Source organism: Eleutherodactylus coqui, chromosome 5 (genome assembly GCF_035609145.1).
Source record: "Eleutherodactylus coqui strain aEleCoq1 chromosome 5, aEleCoq1.hap1, whole genome shotgun sequence".
Taxonomy (NCBI): Eukaryota; Metazoa; Chordata; class Amphibia; order Anura; family Eleutherodactylidae; genus Eleutherodactylus; species Eleutherodactylus coqui.
In genome coordinates this window covers 200,639,650-200,660,166 of record NC_089841.1, presented here as the reverse complement: position 1 = coordinate 200,660,166, position 20,517 = coordinate 200,639,650, and the positions used below count along the sequence as shown (strand labels likewise).

The following is a 20,517-nucleotide window of genomic DNA, read 5'->3' as shown; positions in this document are numbered from 1 at the left end:
GCCCCAGGTCTTAAGTCTCTAGGGAAGGCCTGCACCGATATCTATGGTTGTTAGCCGTTTAGTTGTTCACGACCCTCGGCGACCCAAAACGCGAGCTCCCTCCATGTTTTTCGGTTTTGCTCTGCTTCTTTCAGTTGTGCGATATCCATGCCAGTTTTGGTTTGACAGCATCAGGCATTGTGTCCTTTGGTGGCCGGGTCTTTTGCCACTGGTCATCTTGTTCTCCAGTGATATAACGCAACCAGTCGTCATATCAGCTTTTTTCACAGTCCAGCTTTCACATCCTTGCATGGCTATGGGGAATATGATGGTTTGCACCATCCTGCGTTTAGTTGCCCATTTTCCTACTTTTCCAGATTCTTGTCCACGTTTAGCGTAGCTCTTCGCCCCAATGCTATCCTACGCAGCAATATCTACATGTAGCTAATCCATAACCCGAGCAATGCAACATTCTCAGCCGCGGTCCCTGAGGAAATCATATATAATTTTCAGTTTCACACAGTTAGCACTCACTTTAGGTGCCTGGAATAATAGCCTAGGGGGTCCAGTACTTTTAAACATTGACATATTCCTACAGTATCCCATTAGTAAAAGATTGTTGGTGATCTGCCTGCTGCAAATCATACCCATCACAAGAAGAAAGGAACCAAGGCACTCCAAGACGTGTTTTACCACACACTCAGAACAACAAAGTCAACTCTCAGACTTGGAGCATTGAAGAAAGAAGCCACGTTTTGCCTATTGATGTCAAAGTCCTTTACATACTGCGAGACATCAGACTGCACCGGAGAGTTGTGAACCATTGGGTGATATCACTTCGCCAGACTGAAACACCGCTATTACTGCGACTTCAAAGGGGCGATAAAAAAGGAATATCATCTTGTGTAAAGCTAGCCCATCACTTTGAACACGCCGGTCTCTCTTTGGGCAGCATGGTTTATGGCCGGAAGAGTTCAGTAAATTGTTTTATAGCTTTGTAGGAGAACATACAATACTAGTATAATGTGCCATTTGCTCATTTAAACCTCTGATCTGCCTAGAACACAATCCTGCTCAATGATGGACAGCCCTCCATATATACAGTATATAAACACACAATACAAATACAGCTGCCAGTTACATGGCAATGATGAGGATTATCCGTTTAGTCCTGGCCGACTTTCAATCACTTTACAGACCAACATTCTCCATGCTTTGCTATCCTTGGCCCCTTCTCTCAGTTCTTCCATGTGCATGCTTGTATCCGCCTTGATTGTGTCCAGCCAGCGTGCCCTTTGGCATCCTCTTCTTCGCGACCCACTAACTGTGCCGAGCATCAATGTCATTTCCAGAGAATCAGCTCGCATTATATGTATAAAGTATGAGAGCCGCTGTTTGGCGATTTTGCCCTTTAGTGATATTTTTGGTTTGATACGCTCTAGGACCATCTTGTTGGGGGACCATGGCAATACTGAATTCTGGTTTAGTAATATGGGTAAATGATAGCAGAAAATCCCACACACTATCAGAGGAATCTACAATGCTGCCAATTTGAGTCATGAAACTCGGGGGTGGAAGAGTTGGCAAAAATATAAATCAATAGGCCTACAATAGGAAAAAAGTTCCCAACAAACACTTCCAACAGATGTCACGGCCTATGCTGGTCTTTACCTCCACTGTAGAAACATATACCGTAGCACGTCACATACTTTGTCACTGGATGCTTCGCTATGAAATAAAGTAGTCTGTTGCGCTCCTTAAAAAAGGGGGAAAAAAGAAAAAAAAAAAGACGTACTAGTGTCTACTGGTCCTATGTAGGCCAAAAGGACACGCTCTTGGCGTCCATCAGGTAAATTAGGAGCCTATGGACACTGAGGTGTTTTTCTGGTGCACATGGCAAATGCATTATGAAAGTAGCCTTACTGAACACGACGAGTTCCAATTAAGCCATTAAAGACCCAGCACTGTAAATTTACCGCTTCGGGTACAAAACAGCCTGGTCTTTAAGGGGTTAAGCGTGTTACAGTACTAGGTCCATTCTTTGGAGTGATAACCTCGGGTGCGGCTCGTATTTATACGCTCTCTACAAAATTCTTCTGCGTCAATGACCATCTAGAACTACAGTATATTTTCTGTGGCCATTGGTCATTGTATCGAGTGGAAATCTGCACTATAATCCACTGTAGCAGGTCAAATCAATGGGAATGATACAGTTATATGGCAATACACAGGGAGGACATCAGGTTTTTCTTTGTGCACCAAGACTTCAGCAGCAGATGTTCTACATTTACTTGTTCTAGTCGGACTTTCCCATGTACACTGTTCCAAGGAAAGACATTTCGGAAGGTTCATGCCAACAACTTGAGCATTCAGTGTTTCTAGCTGTGATGAGCTGAACGTTACCAGAACACAACTCTGAAAAGTCCATGCGGTGCTCTCCAGAAGGGATTAGACCGTAAACACACTATCCCATACAGAGATAAGGCTTTTAAAGAGGCCATGAAAAGCGATTATTGAACTAGTCACATCTGAGATTCAAGACCTGTCTGCTCTTCGGGCAAGCCTGTCTTAAGAAATACTACCAAAATACTCTGTTGTGTTCTTCCTTCAGGCAACGTACAAGTCAACCAAGTTGGTGTTACCATTTCCGTAGTCAAGGGACTTGTTCCTACACACTGTGATTACTGCTATACATTGTGTAAGGACATAACTAATAGACAAGGAGAAGGACGACACCCAGTTGTTAATTTATTCAAACCCTTACAGGGAAAATGAAGGAGGAAGAGCACAATGCAAAGTTCTAAGAAGAGGCGTGACAACAAATGTTTATGAAGAATACAGGAATTTCCACGTAGCGAAAATGCTGTGGAATTTCTGCAGCGGCAAGATCCGCAGCATTTCCGCATCACCAACCACACCACTGACTATTTCAGCTGCAGATCTGCAGCACCACCCCACGCACCTTGCAATACCGAGTCCTCACTGCAGCGCACATACCTCAACCAGCAACTGCTGAGCGCTGCCGCCAGTCAGGAGATGCGGAAGTGGGCGGGCCTCAGTTGCTATGTGAGGCATATGCGCTATAGTGAGGGCTCAGTACCCCCAAGGTGAAAGGAGCGGCGTTACAGGCTGAAATCAGATCTGCAGCGGAAACAGTCAATGGTGCAGGTTTTGACACAGGTTTTAATGTGGAAATGTTGCAGTTTTTTCCGCTAAGGAACATCCACAGCATGAATGCACCCTTAAAGGGCTATTCCCATCTCAGCCATGTCCTACATCAAGAGCCCCAGCGGCTGAATTGGCTGTTCTAAGCCACTCTGCCATCACCCATAAAAGTGAACAGGAGTTATGGAAACAGTGTAGAGCAGCCAGTGGTCAGGCCATAAATATAATTCTGGGAATACCCCTTTAATTCAATAAATCCATACAACGTCCGAATGGGGACAAACCCCTATGATTCAGCACTGCGAAACATGTGCTACATAAGGGAGTAAAAACAATAAAAACACACGTCTCAATTGGTAGCATGTAAAGCGGCTGAATAGGAAGAACAGTTAAGGAAAAGGGAAGAGGTTTCATACAGATAGGCACATGGCCTGAAAAAATTAGGAGAAACGAAAATCACTTGTACATTTTCCTGATCAGTAATGCTTGGGACTAAAGAATGACATGGAACAGATCCCAGTGACAACATCTGGTGGGCTATTCTAGCTTAGGGTGGAGAAACACGTGGCTCCACAGCTGCCGCTGACCTGCAGCAAAAGCAGGACACGGATTCTCATGTGTTTAACAACTTGTTCCAGGCACAAGAATGTAAGAAATTGTAATCCGGTAAATTATTGCGCCAGCAGAATGTACTAATTCCTTCTACAGAGCTTAGCAGGAGCGCTATAATCAGCGTGCCAAACCAGGCCTCCGCCGTGGCCCAGTTAACTCGTTCTAGCTCTGAAGCCATAAAGCCCGTTGGCAGGAGGGTAAACTAGTGGAAGACCATGAATACTGTATTACAAAGTAGAGGAATCACTATTAGTAACGTAGGGTATAGATAACATATAAAGGAATAATGAAAGAGCAAGAGAGGGGGAAGGGAGAAGAAGAGAGACCTAGTAAGACCACCAAGAAATGGCAATAGGGGCACTTTGACATAACTTTCAGAGATGGTTACATGGCTACAATCGGATCTTCAGCCAACATACTCACCGAGGATTGTCCTATGAGCGAAACGGAAATATCTGCCAACTGATAATTACTGGGATAAAGTAGGAACATGGAGAAATCCCACGTACAGTGTCCAACTAAATGAGGAGTAGGCAGAGATTACTCAGCTTTACCATAACTGTAATTGCCATAAACAGAAGACGCACCAGCCGTGATAAAGAGGGTTCTCAACCGCTGAGAAATCATCTTAAAGACACACATCTACAAAGCTCATAAGAGTCTCACAAAGTCTAATGCATCACGATTCACTATTAATATAGTATTTGGGGGTATGTTCGCAAGGGGTGGATTTAGCTGCGAGTCAACATGAAAAATCCACGTCTTATTTCAGCCCAACGTACTAGGTTTAAAAATAAAAAAATAAAAAAATGTCCCCTACTGATTTCAATGGAGTTCAAAACACCCGAAAAATAATAAGGAAAGGATTCCATTCTGTTAGGTTTTCTTTTTAAGAGAAAATAGTGCAGTCTGCAGTGGAATCAAACTGTAGCCTGTCCATGTGCTTTCAGGTTGTTTGTTTTTTTGAAACCCCAATTTATATTTATCAACAGGAGAAAAAATGTTTTTTTTTTGTTTTTTTTAACTACAGTTTCTCTCCTCCAAAAACAGAGCAGAGAGTGGGAAACCCTGAACTGATCCCTAACCTATGTGTTAAAGCAACTTTAGGCCCAATGTCCACAGGGGGATTTTAATTATAATATCCATGCGAGTCCCGCACCTCTAGCCACCCTTAGGGATGCATTAGCATCCGCAAGGCAATTTAAAGCATGCGGATGTGATTTTTTTTCCCCAGCCTGAGGATTGCACCCTTGGGAAGAAATCGCGGCAGGCTCCATTTTTCCGCGGATACCACGGAACAGCTTCCATTGAAGTTAATAGAAGCTGTCCGATCTACAGCACAGCCACAGCTGTTACTGTGGATGTGCCACGGATCCGTGGGAAAGCAGGAGATTTAAAAAAAATGGCAGCTGAAAACGCAGCCAAGGCTGTGATTGGACGCATCCAGTGCTGGCTGAGTGGGCTGTCAATCAGCAGCACTCAGCCAATTAGAGCAATCTCTCGTTGGAGGCGGGGATTTCAAATCGCTGTCAGAGAAAAAATTACCCTGCTGGCTGACAAGTGTCAGGAGTGCCGCCGGTGACAGCATCACCACCTTGCCATTGATTTTTTTTTTTCCTCAGGCAGTGTAGCTACGGAGTTTAGCGCTGCAAAAAGCGTGGTACCAAGTTGTGCCGCGTTTTCGGCAGCACTGAAACCGCTGCCCATTCATTTCAATGGGCAACACGGCTGGAAACGGCCAAAAATAGGACATGCAACGCTGTCAAAGAGCAGCGTTGAAGACGCTGCGTTTTCAGCCTTGTGCGAGCAGCCCCATTGAAATGAATGGGAGAGTTATACAGTGTTTAGCGCAGCGCTGAAACGGCAGTGCTAAACACTGTACAAAAATGCCTGTGTGAGGGAGGCCTTCCTCTTCCAAAATGCACTGTGCCCGAGGGCAATGTATTATGGAAGTTCAACGAAGCAGTTACATGTGTGTCTACAGAATGGCATCAGGAGCCAAGCAAATAAACGATGAATGTAACTAAAGCCGAAAACACAAAGTGGATGCCAGTGTCAGCACAAGGTTTTTGGAAGTACAGTAAGTGAAAATTATAGTCAAAAGACACATACACTTTGCAATAGGGAAGTCTACATAAAGACATAAGTAATAACTGGGTTTAGCTGGACAGCTTTCTCCGAGGTCAGCAGTGCATGGATTACATGCAGAACTGTGAGGAACAGTTTAGTGACTTTGTATGGATCCGCTAATACATCTAGACACTCATAATGGTATTCCTTAAAAAGGTCAAACCACAGCTAGTATGGCTGCACACTCCAGGGCCGGTCTTAGGGGGAGGGGGCAATGATCTGTGCAGTCACATAAGGTGCATAAGCTGCGCCTAGTGAAGTGATCACCACTAGTCCTGATGGCGTAAGCACCCCTTGGCTCAGGAAGCAGCTACATTCCCCAGGTTATTGATTGGGTACGGTTATTTGAAAGTCTTATTACTCATTTTTGCACACTTTATGAATTATGTATTATTAGGGCTCTCCTATTTGGCAGACTGTAAGGCATACTAATAGAAGGGACTGCACAGAGCACTAATAAAGTGCTGTCTTTGTACTATTTTATTGAAAAATATGCAAAATCAACAAATAGAGAAGTTTGAAAAAAAAAAAAAAAAGAAAAAAGTGCTGGTTAGACTCCACATCAGGCTCACATTGTTGCCCATGTTAATGGCTAAATGTACGCAGGGCTAGAAATACATAGCTGTCTTCTTCTAAAAACAGCGCCATGTCTGTGCACAGGTTGTGTGTGGTATTGCAGCTCAGACCCATTTACTTTAATGAGGCAGAGTTGCAATACCAGACATAACATACGGACAGCCGTGGTGCAGTTTCTGCATGAAAACAGACAAATTTTTATTTTTATTATTTTTTAATCCAAATAACTGTTGGTCAAATTGAAGGTTTATTAAAAGGCACCGTAAAGGGTTTTCCTGTGACTCAAAATAGTTTCAAAACCATTCTGTCCTTACTGGTTGCTGCTGACGAGGACATGTGACTGTGGCAGCCAATCACTGGCAGCAGTAGTAGTGAGCTTCAATAGCCAGTGATTGGCTGCTGCAGTCATATGTCCTGGTCAGCAGCAACCAGGAAGGACAGAGTGATTGTGAAGCAATGTTACATTATGGGAAAACCCCTTTAAGTTCCTCTTTCCCTAGCTGCAGTCTGTGTATTACTACAAAAGCTTGCCTTGAGTAGCCCAGTTCTGAGGAGGAGGAGGAGGAGGAGGATGCTGCAGGGTCTCTCCTCCGCCTCTCTGTGGGACTCATGCTGTGAGGGAGCAGCTGATTGGTCAGCGCACACAGTGCAGTTCTCCAGCTCCACACAAGGATGCACTTGTCGAGTTCTTTGAGAGATTGAAGACTTAGAAGGTAAATACTGTATTTATATGCATTTGTCTTGAATGGACCACAAGCAGGTCACAAGAACGTTGAGCCTTCACATGTGACTACCAGCTTGTCAGACTTAGAGCATGCCAACTATTTAGTATAATGCACCCACACCTCAGATGCTTCAGGACAAAGAATGACGACAATCCCTATAGAAACATTCCCCTCTACGATGTCATGTCTTCATTTCCAATATTTATATTAACCTGATAATGATCACACCACTAAGGAAGTACATGAAGAAATAGCAAGGCTGCCCTTCTTACCTTTACTCCTTGAATGAGACCGTTCATCAGAAAGGTATGCTGGGGAAACGTCTCATGTAGCACCTGCACAAAACAGAAGGCGGCCGACATGAGACCAGAGACCTGACAACATTTACAGCTTCATGGAGGTCACAGGTGGCTGCACATACCGCGTTTCCCCCAAAATAGCTCCTACCCAGATAATAAGACCTACCACGGTTTTCAGGGGAGGCTTGAAATATAAGACCTGTCCCGAAAATAAGAGCTAGCTAACCTGCATTAAAAAAAATTATTAATTACTCACCTGGTCTGCAGAGTCCTAATTGTCTCCAGCAAACTGCAGTGTCTTCCCCGTCTGCCATCTCCGCTTCTTTCTGGAGACGGGGCTTTTAATGCCCGCCTCCAGCAAAGAGAGCGCTGTGATTGGCTGCTGGCGCTCAATTAGCCAATCACAGCGCTAGCTTTGCTGGAGGCAGGGTATTCAAAGCCCCATCACCAGAAAGAAGCTGAGATGGCAGACAGGGAGGACATTGCAGTTTGCGCAGTCCCGCCGGAGACCATCACGAGGCATCAGGACGCTGCGGACCAGGTGAGTATAAGCCCCCCAAAAATAAGACACTGTGCCTCTTTTGGGGCAAAAATTTATATAAGACAGTGTCTTACTTTTTTGGGAAAGATGGCATAAATCCCCCCGCCAGTCTTGGATGAGCTCTGTTCTGCAGGAAAAGTACATTACAGTTAAGGACGAACAGAGCTCCTTCGATTTTAACCCCTTCGTAACCAACCTTTTTTTTTTGTTTGTTTTTCCATTTCAGTTTTTTCCTCCTCCATTTTTTTCTTAATGTGGAAACGGCCGGGGCTGTCATATGAATTAGCCAAAAGAAGAAGTTTATTAATTAAGACCAGCCTGTAAACGTGTTTCAAGGTACGGGAACCTCTTCCTCAGTACTTGCTGGGGATACACGGTGTATATAAGATTCTTTCAGCCCTGATGAAAACAAATCTTTCCTGATATACACCATGTATGCCCAGCAAGTACTGAGGAAGAGCTTCCCGTACCTCGAAACGCGTTTACAGGCTGGTCTGATTGATAAACTTATACTTTTTGGCTAAAAGTAATAAATTTTATTAAGTTTTATCTAAAAAAAACACGATTGGGCACAACAAAGGACACAACACAAAATCTAAGTTGTAATGGAAAGGCGTTAACCCACCAAATAGTGGATAGAAAAATGATTGGTGGGTTTCAAAATTACAACTTGGTATTACTTCTGATACTCCGTATTTCTTAATGTCGCACGTCACTTAGGAATACAGTCTGCATGGGGGCTGTTCATGGATTTCCCAAAAACCGGAACCCCAATTAGATATCTGTAGTTTTATTAATATAATGACAGAATTCGACCAGAGATACTCAGGTTGCGGAAACGTGATGTTCAACCTGAGGAAGTGAATATCTCTGTCAAAAATACTGCCTAGTGGGCTGAAAAGTTTTTAACAGCTCAAAAGGACAGTATGTCAAGGAAATTGATTTTAGTCAATTTTTATTCCTTATGGCCAGTACTCCTACTCATGGCGACAATGTTTGAGCAGAAACTTTCAGATTGCAAAAAAGTGATATTCAACCTAAGAAGATAGTTATCTCTGTCAGAGCTTGTTGCCTAGTGAGCTAAGACTTGTGAACGGCTCAAAAGGACAGTGTGTCAGAGATTTTAATTTTGTCAATGTTTTTTACTCATTATAAACAGTACTCCCACTCTACGCGTTTCACCACTGAGTGTACGTGGATCCTCAGGAGACTTAGTACTTAGAGAGTAGTAATAACAACAATAATGTTTACAGAGTTATGATGGTAAACAATTAGGGTATCACTCCATAGATAGAGTATCACTAAAATATTTAATCCTCAATCAGGAAATGAGCTCCTAGCGTTCAATTTGAGCTAGTAGGGTTTAACCTCGGTGAGGGAATAGATAAAGATTGTAAGTACGAGGTTCATTTCTTTCAAATGTTAAACCCTTCTTCTCTATCAATCCTACTTTCAATAGTCCCATGCCAGGTGTAATGGTCAATAGGATCTCCTTACAATGAGAGTAGGGATAAAGAGTACTACATGCATGAGATTACTGGGTTTGGAATTTTGGTCTGGAGGTAATAACTCTAACAGATCCAAATCCCCTATAAATGAGTGAAGGAGGTTTCAAGTCCTAAAGTCCTTAACTACTCATGCAAATACAAGCAATGAGGCCGTTAGCATAGCAGGACAAGGAGTCAATCCTCCCTAGGTACAGAGGAGTATTTTTCCTACACCCTCCTTTCTTTTTTCTATCTTTTTTCCCCCTTTTCCTCTCTCCCAGTAAGCTCAAGGTTAATGCATGGACAGCAATCCCTACAGAAAGATAGAGTGCTCAAGAGGTCAGAGCATGACATAGGTTAGTTCCCATCGCCTTGATGGTAGGCTCCCTAGCCTTGAGCTTACTGGGAGAGAGGAAAAGGGGGAAAAAAGATAGAAAAAAGAAAGGAGGGTGTAGGAAAAATACTCCTCTGTACCTAGGGAGGATTGACTCCTTGTCCTGCTATGCTAACGGCCTCATTGCTTGTATTTGCATGAGTAGTTAAGGACTTTAGGACTTGAAACCTCCTTCACTCATTTATAGGGGATTTGGATCTGTTAGAGTTATTACCTCCAGACCAAAATTCCAAACCCAGTAATCTCATGCATGTAGTACTCTTTATCCCTACTCTCATTGTAAGGAGATCCTATTGACCATTACACCTGGCATGGGACTATTGAAAGTAGGATTGATAGAGAAGAAGGGTTTAACATTTGAAAGAAATGAACCTCGTACTTACAATCTTTATCTATTCCCTCACCGAGGTTAAACCCTACTAGCTCAAATTGAACGCTAGGAGCTCATTTCCTGATTGAGGATTAAATATTTTAGTGATACTCTATCTATGGAGTGATACCCTAATTGTTTACCATCATAACTCTGTAAACATTATTGTTGTTATTACTACTCTCTAAGTACTAAGTCTCCTGAGGATCCACGTACACTCAGTGGTGAAACGCGTAGAGTGGGAGTACTGTTTATAATGAGTAAAAAACATTGACAAAATTAAAATCTCTGACACACTGTCCTTTTGAGCCGTTCACAAGTCTTAGCTCACTAGGCAACAAGCTCTGACAGAGATAACTATCTTCTTAGGTTGAATATCACTTTTTTGCAATCTGAAAGTTTCTGCTCAAACATTGTCGCCATGAGTAGGAGTACTGGCCATAAGGAATAAAAATTGACTAAAATCAATTTCCTTGACATACTGTCCTTTTGAGCTGTTAAAAACTTTTCAGCCCACTAGGCAGTATTTTTGACAGAGATATTCACTTCCTCAGGTTGAACATCACGTTTCCGCAACCTGAGTATCTCTGGTCGAATTCTGTCATTATATTAATAAAACTACAGATATCTAATTGGGGTTCCGGTTTTTGGGAAATCCATGAACAGCCCCCATGCAGACTGTATTCCTAAGTGACGTGCGACATTAAGAAATACGGAGTATCAGAAGTAATACCAAGTTGTAATTTTGAAACCCACCAATCATTTTTCTATCCACTATTTGGTGGGTTAACGCCTTTCCATTACAACTTAGATTTTGTGTTGTGTCCTTTGTTGTGCCCAATCGTGTTTTTTTTAGATAAAACTTAATAAAATTTATTACTTTTAACCAAGTCACGTCTGTGAATAGGGCTTTTTCAAATTTTCAGTCGACTTGTGCTGCCCTCTCTGTGAATACAATATACTTTTTGGCTAATACATATGACAGTCTTCTTTGTCTGAAGGTTGCGCCATAGTCCCCCCTCAAAAAAAAAAAAAATAAATTATATATTTTTGTTTCTTATTCTTTGTCTTTAATGTTAATCATGGGACAGTCTAATAACCCTTTACCGCCTCCAGCCAGGTCACATACAGCAATGCAAAGAGCATAAAAATAAGGCACAATTAACAAAAGAGATATTGAAGGGGAATAATACAGAATACTCACTACTAGCATTGGTGTTGTTAAAAGACCCCAGGCGAAAAATTCTAGGAAGATGACCACAACGGCATGATATACACTCGGTCTTCCCATTCCTTGTTGCTATGTTGGAAACAAAAAGAAGAGATGGATTTATAAATGCTGTAATAAAACACATGATGGATGAGCAGATCCGATAATTTATAGTTTCACATATAAAACAGGTGCGATCTCTATAAATAAGCAAGATGAAGTCGATTTGTTTCTAATGTTTCCCAAAATAATGTTTTTGAAGTCCTGTATCTGTACATCTTGGTAACGACACAGCCATCGCTAGACAAACCAAAACCGTCAGCCTGCAGGCTACACCTAGAGGTCACACCAAGCTCTGCGGTAACACAAATAACCTCTGGACCATAGAAGACCGATTTGGACAAAGCAGTTGGCTGAAAGTGAGATTATAATATATACAAGTAAAAAATGGAATCTATCAAAATCATATAATTTTAGGTTCACTGATCACTTTAATGTTGCAGCAAGTCATTTTTTAGAACTGTCCTGGGCATGGCCATGTTGGAAACCTCACCAAACTGTCCGTTTAGACAGAAGTGTCTGTGCTTTATTGCACTGAAATCTATAGCAGTCAATTGACAGAGAAATGACAGATTATTCCAGTTTCCAGGAAACGAGATAACTCACACGCCCAAAGACCAAGAGAGATGCATAAAGAGCTTCAACTGTAAATATAAGGTATAGTGGTGTTATTCTGCCTTACTTAGGCCGCCTGCACACGAGCGTTCTGGATTCCGCTAGCGGATTTTCACGCGCGTATGGTACCTAAATGTGCTTGCGGATAGGTGCGGATGCATGAAAAATCCCGCGCGGATGTGTTGCGGAAAAAAACGCGCAGAAAAACCAGCAGACGCCCTTATTGTAAACCCAACCCCTAGAGAACTGCCCATTCCTTGGAAAACAGCTTAAAAACCAACACCCAGACTCCGTTTTGTCCCTCTTGCTTGTGTGAGCACCGTTAAATTATTCTGGCAACATGCTTTCACCCGGTGAGCAGATGTCTTTGTGGGCATGGTTGATCCATGTAACTTTTTTCGGGCGCTTCTCCAGCGTGACTTTATTTCAGTCACTGCAAAAAAATTCACAAGAGGAATTCATTACTACAGATTTTGCATTCTTACGTCCTGCATTGGCAAGAAATACTACCTATCTCCCTCTACAAATTTGCCTGTGAAGCTCTGCTGTGTGTTGGGACGCCTCCTACCATGCCTACTTCCTGTAGTCATAGCAACCAGTGACTCCATCCGCAGCTGCACTGCGGATGTACTGCGTGAAAAAACGCACCCATTCACTTGTATTGGAGGCTTCACGCGCATGATCCGACCCAAATTAGAACAGGTCGCAGATTTTTTCAAGCGCGTGAAAAAACGCGATACAAATCCGTCCGTCTGGGGACAACTGCAGATCCTCATAGGAGTATATTGGCTGCGGTCTGGGGCAGATAATGTGCCTACAATAACGCGCTGGAAATTCCGTTCGTGTGCAGGCACCCTTAGGCATCCAGAAATACAATAGAGCTGCAATTTAATCACCCACCCTCTTTCTAGTGAGAGGACTCTGCTTCTTCTCTCCCAGTCTACACAGGTAAGCTAACAAATTAGTAGACGATATCAAAGAGTGTGAGCCTATAGTGACTGCTGTAATGCCAGTGTTTCTGGTGGCGCAATGCGCCACACAGCTTTGCTACATGCACGTCACACACACCGCTGTGGTACATGGGCATGTGACAGACACACGGCTGTGCTACATGCCATGCGCCTGACAGACATGACATGCGCATCACAGCTCTACCACATTATATGCGCGTGACAGACACAACTGTGCCACAGTACATGCGCATGTTGCAAACTCAGCTCTGCTACATGACATACATCCATGCTGACTATACACATTACACGCACAGCACATTAGACAAACAGCCAATCGCAGCTCTACATTTATGCTGACTGCACACATGACACACACAGCTCCTGGAATACAGTGATGAGCCCCTGGTCATGTGATCCCTGACTGCAAGTGAGAAGTTTTCTACCATTCCAACTATTGGAACAATGTGTGATATTTTTTTTCGTACGTGTGCAGCGATTTTTAATTGCCAGAAGGCGTTGCAGATGCATGAAGATCGCAGCAGCCGAGCGCGTGGGATGTAGGTCAGTTTTCTCCAAGCTATATGGCACTCAGTCCTGTAAATAGTGTTGTAAAGCTTTTCCATTATTTGCCGAGTGAGCCGGTGCCAGGCATTAGTGCATGTGACATCATTTGTTGCTAAGCAGCATTTGTGACCTACAAAACTGCGATCTCAGCTATGCAAAGCTCCGTCAAGATAAGCGATATGGAGAAAATACGTCAGCGCGCTTCTCACAGCGAGAGGTGTTATAGCTCCGACCCCAACTTCACAGCAACAAGAGCATTTACCAACACAACAAGTGATTAAAGGGTCTACATAGACAGCACGGTACTAGAACCTGTGAACAGCACTGCAAAGATGCCCTTGGTAACATCACCGGCTGGGCATTCTGGCAGAGGAAGAGCACATGGTAGTGTGTGCTGTAGACAAACAGCATTACTGGAGAGTCAGTCTTTACTCTTTATATAGCACATACATATTCCACAGCACTGTACACAGACTGTCATCACTCACATTGGGCCTATTATAACACCTACTGCTCTGTGACTGACTGGCAGAGGTCACAAGAATGCCTCTACAGGCAAATTTACACTTTAAAAAAAAGCCTCATGCGTATGTCTGTATTAGACGTTTAGAAAGCAGGATCTGTAGATCTGTGTACAGTCTATAGAACACAGCAAGGCAGCTAGGCTCCCCCCGCCAGTGCTGGGAGAATGAAATATCAGTTGTACACCCTGCAGAGGGGCAAAATACAGGATACAAGTCACATAATGACCACAAGTAGTGTTATTGTTCATGTACACACATGGCAGCTTACTCTAAAAAGTAATCAGAAAAGTTAGGTTACATGTCAGGGTCCTCTACAGTGCAGGACAAAAAAAAAACAATTGGCTCAAGTGTGTTTGAGGTAAGACATTTACATTGTGAGCACTACTGGGAACGGGGACTGATGGCACTTGTGTCATTACAATGTCTGTACACAGCCGCAGAATATGTAGACAAAAGGTCAGAGTCAGAGGAAGGGCAGCAGTAAAGGTCAGCAGAGACGTCTCCGCACATTATAAGAACACTATACATGGACTGCGGTGGGACTATGGCATTATAATAGAGAACTTCCTGTGTCCCCGCTGTGCCAGGAGGACGGCTACATCATTAGTCCTGTAGTCTATGGACCAGCCTGCACATAGTGACACACAACCCGTCTTCCCCGCTTCTAGACCTCTTATCCAGTAAATCACACGTTTGAACTATTAGATCCTAACAAGAATTATCCAGGTTCGTAACAGAACATCAGGCGTTACCTCTAGTGCTCAAATCGGTGACAATGAAGAATTGAGGAAATGGGCTGGGCACTTCACACGCCCACATCCTCATAATGCAATACGTTCGGACATTACAAGTGTTTAGTTACACCTTCTTCCTGAAAGTGACAATTCTCCATTTCAATGTAAAAGAGAAGAAAGTAAGTATCGGTTCAGTCTATAAAGTTGCCGTCTCTGATGCATCATTCCGTACAATGAATGTAATGTATTATTTACCCAGATGACATCCTTCTAACACATCAATCAGCGGCCTCCCACGCACCACACTACTCTGGGGAGGAAGAAGGTTTAGAAAAAGAAGAATGGGACCCGTTTTAATAGCTTTAATAGATCTGTCTGGAATGATGGATAACAAATTGCTGGCGCAATATTGAGCCTCCTTATGTGCCTGAGGGTCAATCCCATCATTAGGAGTCCGAATAGAGTCACATGGGTAGCCGCTTGTGGGAAGAATTCGAAAAATGTCACATGACCACAAAAAGCCCTTACAACATACAAATGTGCTTCAGAGATCCTCATCAGCTTCCCTGACATGGCTGTCTTAGGTCAACGTCACACGGGCGAGTGCAATATCGGGCCATGAATCACAGCCAACATGCTATTCCCCCGCGGATGCAAAGCGTTTTTATATCAAAACCGCCTCGCATCACTTCGGGGAAGTTGCGATCCTCCACCGCAGCCATTTTCAATGGGGAAACTTTGCATCTTGTGCACCTAGCGCATGCTGTGATACTGCCGCCGGAAACAATAGGAGACGCAAGGGGGTGCCCAAAGATTGGACTGCCGCAGTTTATTTCCTCGCTCAGGTGTATGACCCCGTTCAAAAGAATGGGATCATGCAACGCACAATATTTTGAGTGTGAAAACGGCTTTCGACATAACGGTGGGTGTATAACACGTTTTACCGGTGTGCAGGCACATCGCTGTGCAGGGCAGCGATTTTGCATTATGTATTACAGCGCATCTCAAGCACGCCGTCATGTGCAGTCTGACTTTTTTTTTTGCATTACTGCCCCCCTTAGAATAGTCATATAAAATAAGTATGTGAATATTATAGCTTGCATACATCTATATATATATATATATACACATATATACATATCTACACACACACATACATACATACACACACACCGTAAAAAGCAACAAAAAAAATGTTAAAGGGGTTGTCTCACGGCAGCAAGTGGGGTTATACACTTCTGTATGGCCATATTAATGCACTTTGTAATGTACATCGTGCATTAAATATGAGCCATACAGAAGTTATTCACTTACCTGCTCCGTTGCTAGCGTCCCTGTCGCCATGGATCCGTCTAATTTCGCTTTCTTCTGGCGTTTTTAGACGCGCTTGCGCTGTGCGGTCTTCTTCCTGGTGAATGGGGCCGCTCGTGCCAGAGAGCTGGTCATCGTAGCTCCGCCGCGTCACGTGTGCCGATTCCAGCCAATCAGGAGGCTGGAATCAGCAACGGACCGCACAGAGCCCACGGTGCACCATGGGAAAGGACCCGCGGTGCATCGTGGGTGAAGATCCCGGCGGCCATCTTGGTGAAGGAAGAAGTAGGAAGAAGGAAGACGTCGCAGAGCGGGGATTCGGGTAAGTAATATGTTTTTTTGTTTTTTTTAACACATCCATTGGGGTTGTCCTGCGCTGAACGGGGGCCTATGGAAAAAAAGAAAAACCCGTTTCGGCGCGAGACAACCCCTTTAAATATATGTATAGTAGGAACTTTCCTATATGGAGTAAATACATGTAGTTTCTTTACCCCTCATGTCCACAAGCAAAATAAGAATTAAAATCCGCAGCAGATTTTAACTCTTCTCCTGCCCGCGGATCCGCACCCCATAGGGATGCATTGACCACCCGCAGGTAGATAAATACCCGCGGATGGTCAATAAAAGGGATTTTTAAAAAATGGAGCATGAAAAAATCTGGACCATGCTCCATTTTCGTGCGGGTCTTCTATTGAAGCCTATGGAAGCCGTACGGATCCGCGGGAGACAAAAATCAGATTTTACTCACCCGTTCCGTTTCTTCTCTTCGCCGCGGCGCCATCTTCTCTCCATCGCGGCCGGATCTTTTTTCTTCGAGCCGGCGCATGCGCGGGGCACGTCACCGACGTCATCCTGCGCATCCGCCGAGCCGAAGCAAGAAGATCCGGCCGCGACGCAGAGAAGATGACGCCGCGGTGAAGAGAAGAAACGGAGCGGGTGGGAGGTAAGTTTATTCTTATTTATTCTTCTTTTCAGAGCTCATGTCCTCTGTGACTGACGGGCAGAGAGAACACGAATGCCTCTACAGGCAAATTTACACTTTAAAAAGTGCCTCAAGCATGTGCGTGTGTTACAGATGTTTAGAAAGCAGGATCTGTAGTTCTCTGTGTACAGTCTATAGAACACAGTGCAGCAGCCAGGCTCCTCCCACCAGTCCACAGAGGATGGAATATCAGTTGTACACCCTGCAGAGGGGAAATGGCCACTTGGAATAACTGTTGAGAGCCTAGCCGGTTTCCATTGGTTATCTTCAGACTGCTAGATGCTAAGCTGTGTAAGTGATTTAGCCTTCTGGGCGCACCTGATAGAAATATTTTTAATGCCAGTAAGGGGACCAAAACACATTAAAAAAAAAAAAAAAAAAAAAAGATTATATATATAGTCATATTCTTAATTTATTTTTACCCACCCCCTCTTTTTTTTAGATCGATAGATGCAGGTCTTCTTCCATCCTTCCCCATGGATCATGAACCTATGAGAGATCTATCTAGTCATATTTAGCCATGTAGTCATTTCACCACACAGAAGTATTAGCCAGGCTTAACTAGGCTTAACCTGTGCTTATGAAATGACTTCTAGTTCTATTTTTATGCCCGGATTACGTGACAACTAGTGTACATTCTAGTGCGGCTCCTGCTTTACATACAAATCAGCGCAAGATGCGGAGCATTTCACTTATGTCACTCCACAACAATGTATCATCATATAGAGAAGTGCAGCCGGGAGCTCCAAGACGTCTCCTGCTGGGCTACCAGGAATGGAAAGGGGTGACCTGGATTCCAAAATAGCAGCACTGCTCCCCACCCCTACACACCTAGAAGACAGCCCACAGTATATATTATATACACACACCACTAATACAATCCTGCTTAGATACAAGCACATCTGCTAAAGCCTCTCCGAAAAGCCACAGGGGCTAGATGGTAACTAGACAGCACAAGACACGTTATATGACATTCATGTAATTCAGACATACTGCAGTGAATGGCGGACTCCGATGACCCACTGAATTTTAAGGACTGGTGAAGGACACATGGTGAAAAACCCCTTAAATGACCCCATTCACCCCGGCAGCAGATCTGTGCAGTGGACGCTTCGGTAAATGCTTCTAGTCAGCATATTATAACAATTCTGGAACATCTCTTTTTAGATCTTGACTTTGTTCCTCTGTTAATCCTCCTGGAAACGTGTGAATAAATTGACAACTGGGTACTGCTAATTGGTGCGTGAGCTTTCGCAATCTGACTGTGCCAGACTGAAAGGACATCTCTATGACAAGGGGAATGGTCACACCCAGCTGGCAATTTATCCCCAAATTTCTAGGAAGAACAGAGGAACAGAACACAGATGTAAGAAGGTGCGCTAGACTGTGCTGCTAGTAAATACTAGTATGCACCAAAATGTTATGGGCCCTCTTTACAAGTAAATCTTATCCTTTTGAATTAAAAAAAAGCCTTGCATCAATCAACGTGGGGGAAAAAAAGCGCACATTGGCGAGCGCAGAATTTCTCAACCCGATATTGCGCTTGCCCATGTGAATCCGGCCTTAGGCCCAGCATGGTGAAGACTAGAGGAATGGTGAAACCTCAAGCAAAGCGCATCATCTTCCTCCGCAGGGACTCGCAGATTGTTCGGCCGCGCTAACATCTGTTTGGAGCCTCCGGAGTAAAAGTGCAGTCACAAGGGCGTAACATACTGCGCCATTTCATTCGTGAATCTGTTGGAGGACATAAAGGAAGCTGGGCAGACCCCGTTAGAATCAATGTGGTTCATTTGGCACCATTCCATTATAAGACTCATCGGAATGTCAGAGATTCCAGTTTCTTGCTCTCATTAATGGAAGCAATCGTGAAAGTGACCTCATTAAAACACTAAATTGGGCCAAAGTTGCTTGCCTGCGCCTCTTGTCCATCAATAGCGTGGACAGGAATCTATGGGAAGGTTTCTCAAAATGACCAATATCGAAAGATTTAAATTGACGTTTTCTTGGAAATTAAGTGTTGCGACTGGTCTACACCAGAGACTGCCATTGTCGCCAACAGTGGGCTTACTGGGCAGAAGAGGAAGGCCCGGCGCTCTCGGCTAACTTCACACGGGTGACTGCGATATCAGCCCACTATCGCGCTCGCCAACATGTAAAGCCCCCGCGGATATGAGATGTTTTTATACCAAAACCGCCTCGCATCACTTCTAGGATGTAGCGATCCTCTGAGGATCAGAGTGTCGCCCATTGTTTTCAATAGGAAGAGACATCGCATCGCACTCGCGTTCAGCCAGCCGGCCCCGTTGAAAACAACGAGCATGCCCAAAGATAAGACAGGCCGTGATTTGTTCCCCGCTAAAATAAAAAAATTTTTTAAAAGATAGGAAACACTCAGGTGTATGACTCCATTTAAAAGGGGGTTCATATTAGTGCACCTTGCAACACACAAATCTTGCACGATTTTCTCAGCCATGTGAAAGCGGACTCAAAAAGGAGTATTTACTTTTAGCTTTTCTAATTAAAGGGGTTTTCCATGGAAATACTATTGGTGACCTATCCTCAGTATAGGACATCAACAGTTGTCACTCAGGACCCCGACCAATCAGCTGAGCAGGCACATGCTGTCAGCGGCGCAAATACACAGAGGTAAGAGTGGAAACCTTAGTGCCAACCTCCGTGTAGTGGCCAGCGCTTGTAATTGCAGGCTCGTCTTTCATTGATTTCACCGAGAGCCGTGCCTTCAGTTACAAGCGCCGGCCACTACACGGAGGTCGGTGCAGAGGCTTCCGCTGCAACCTCTATGTGTTTGTGGCGCTGACAGCATGCGCCCGCTCAGCTGATCGGTCGGGGTCCTGAGTGACGGACCCCAGCCGATCGACTATTGATGACCTATCCTGAGGACAGCTTATCAATAGCGTTCTCCCTGGAAAACCCTTTTAACAGATAGGAATGACCATGACTAAACCAACCTAGACGTGGTCCACCTTCTCCTACATGTAGGTCATGATACATTCCTATGTACTGAGGATACAGAAGTGCCAGCGTGGCGGTCGGCTTCCTTCACCTGCCTTGGCAGCCACAAGAGGCTGTTATGGAGAAGCACTGGCATAGTAACGGTAATTAGCACTTGCAGAGCGTCCCAGGGTTCTGATTAGGTTTCAGAAGACCAAGTTTGCTGTGAAGAAAATAACAGGCGGCCATCCCGGAGGTGGAGATAATTACGGCGGGCGCTCCTGCGTAGTAACCACCGCCTCTACTACACAACACAAACCAGTACATCCGTACA

The 20,517-nt window shown here is 44.1% G+C and overlaps 1 protein-coding gene across 1 annotated transcript in view; it reads right to left on the bottom strand.

Annotated features, from left to right (window-relative positions):
- The window catches only part of MFSD14B (major facilitator superfamily domain containing 14B), a 54,768-nt gene that overhangs the window by 22,613 nt on the left and 11,638 nt on the right, over positions 1-20,517 (bottom strand). Inside the window, exons 2-3 of the mRNA XM_066604064.1 lie at positions 11,483-11,578; positions 7,460-7,522 (exon numbers count right to left, since the gene is read on the bottom strand). Coding sequence (XP_066460161.1) covers positions 7,460-7,522; positions 11,483-11,578 — 159 coding nt within the window. The remainder of the gene's footprint in view (positions 1-7,459; positions 7,523-11,482; positions 11,579-20,517) is intronic.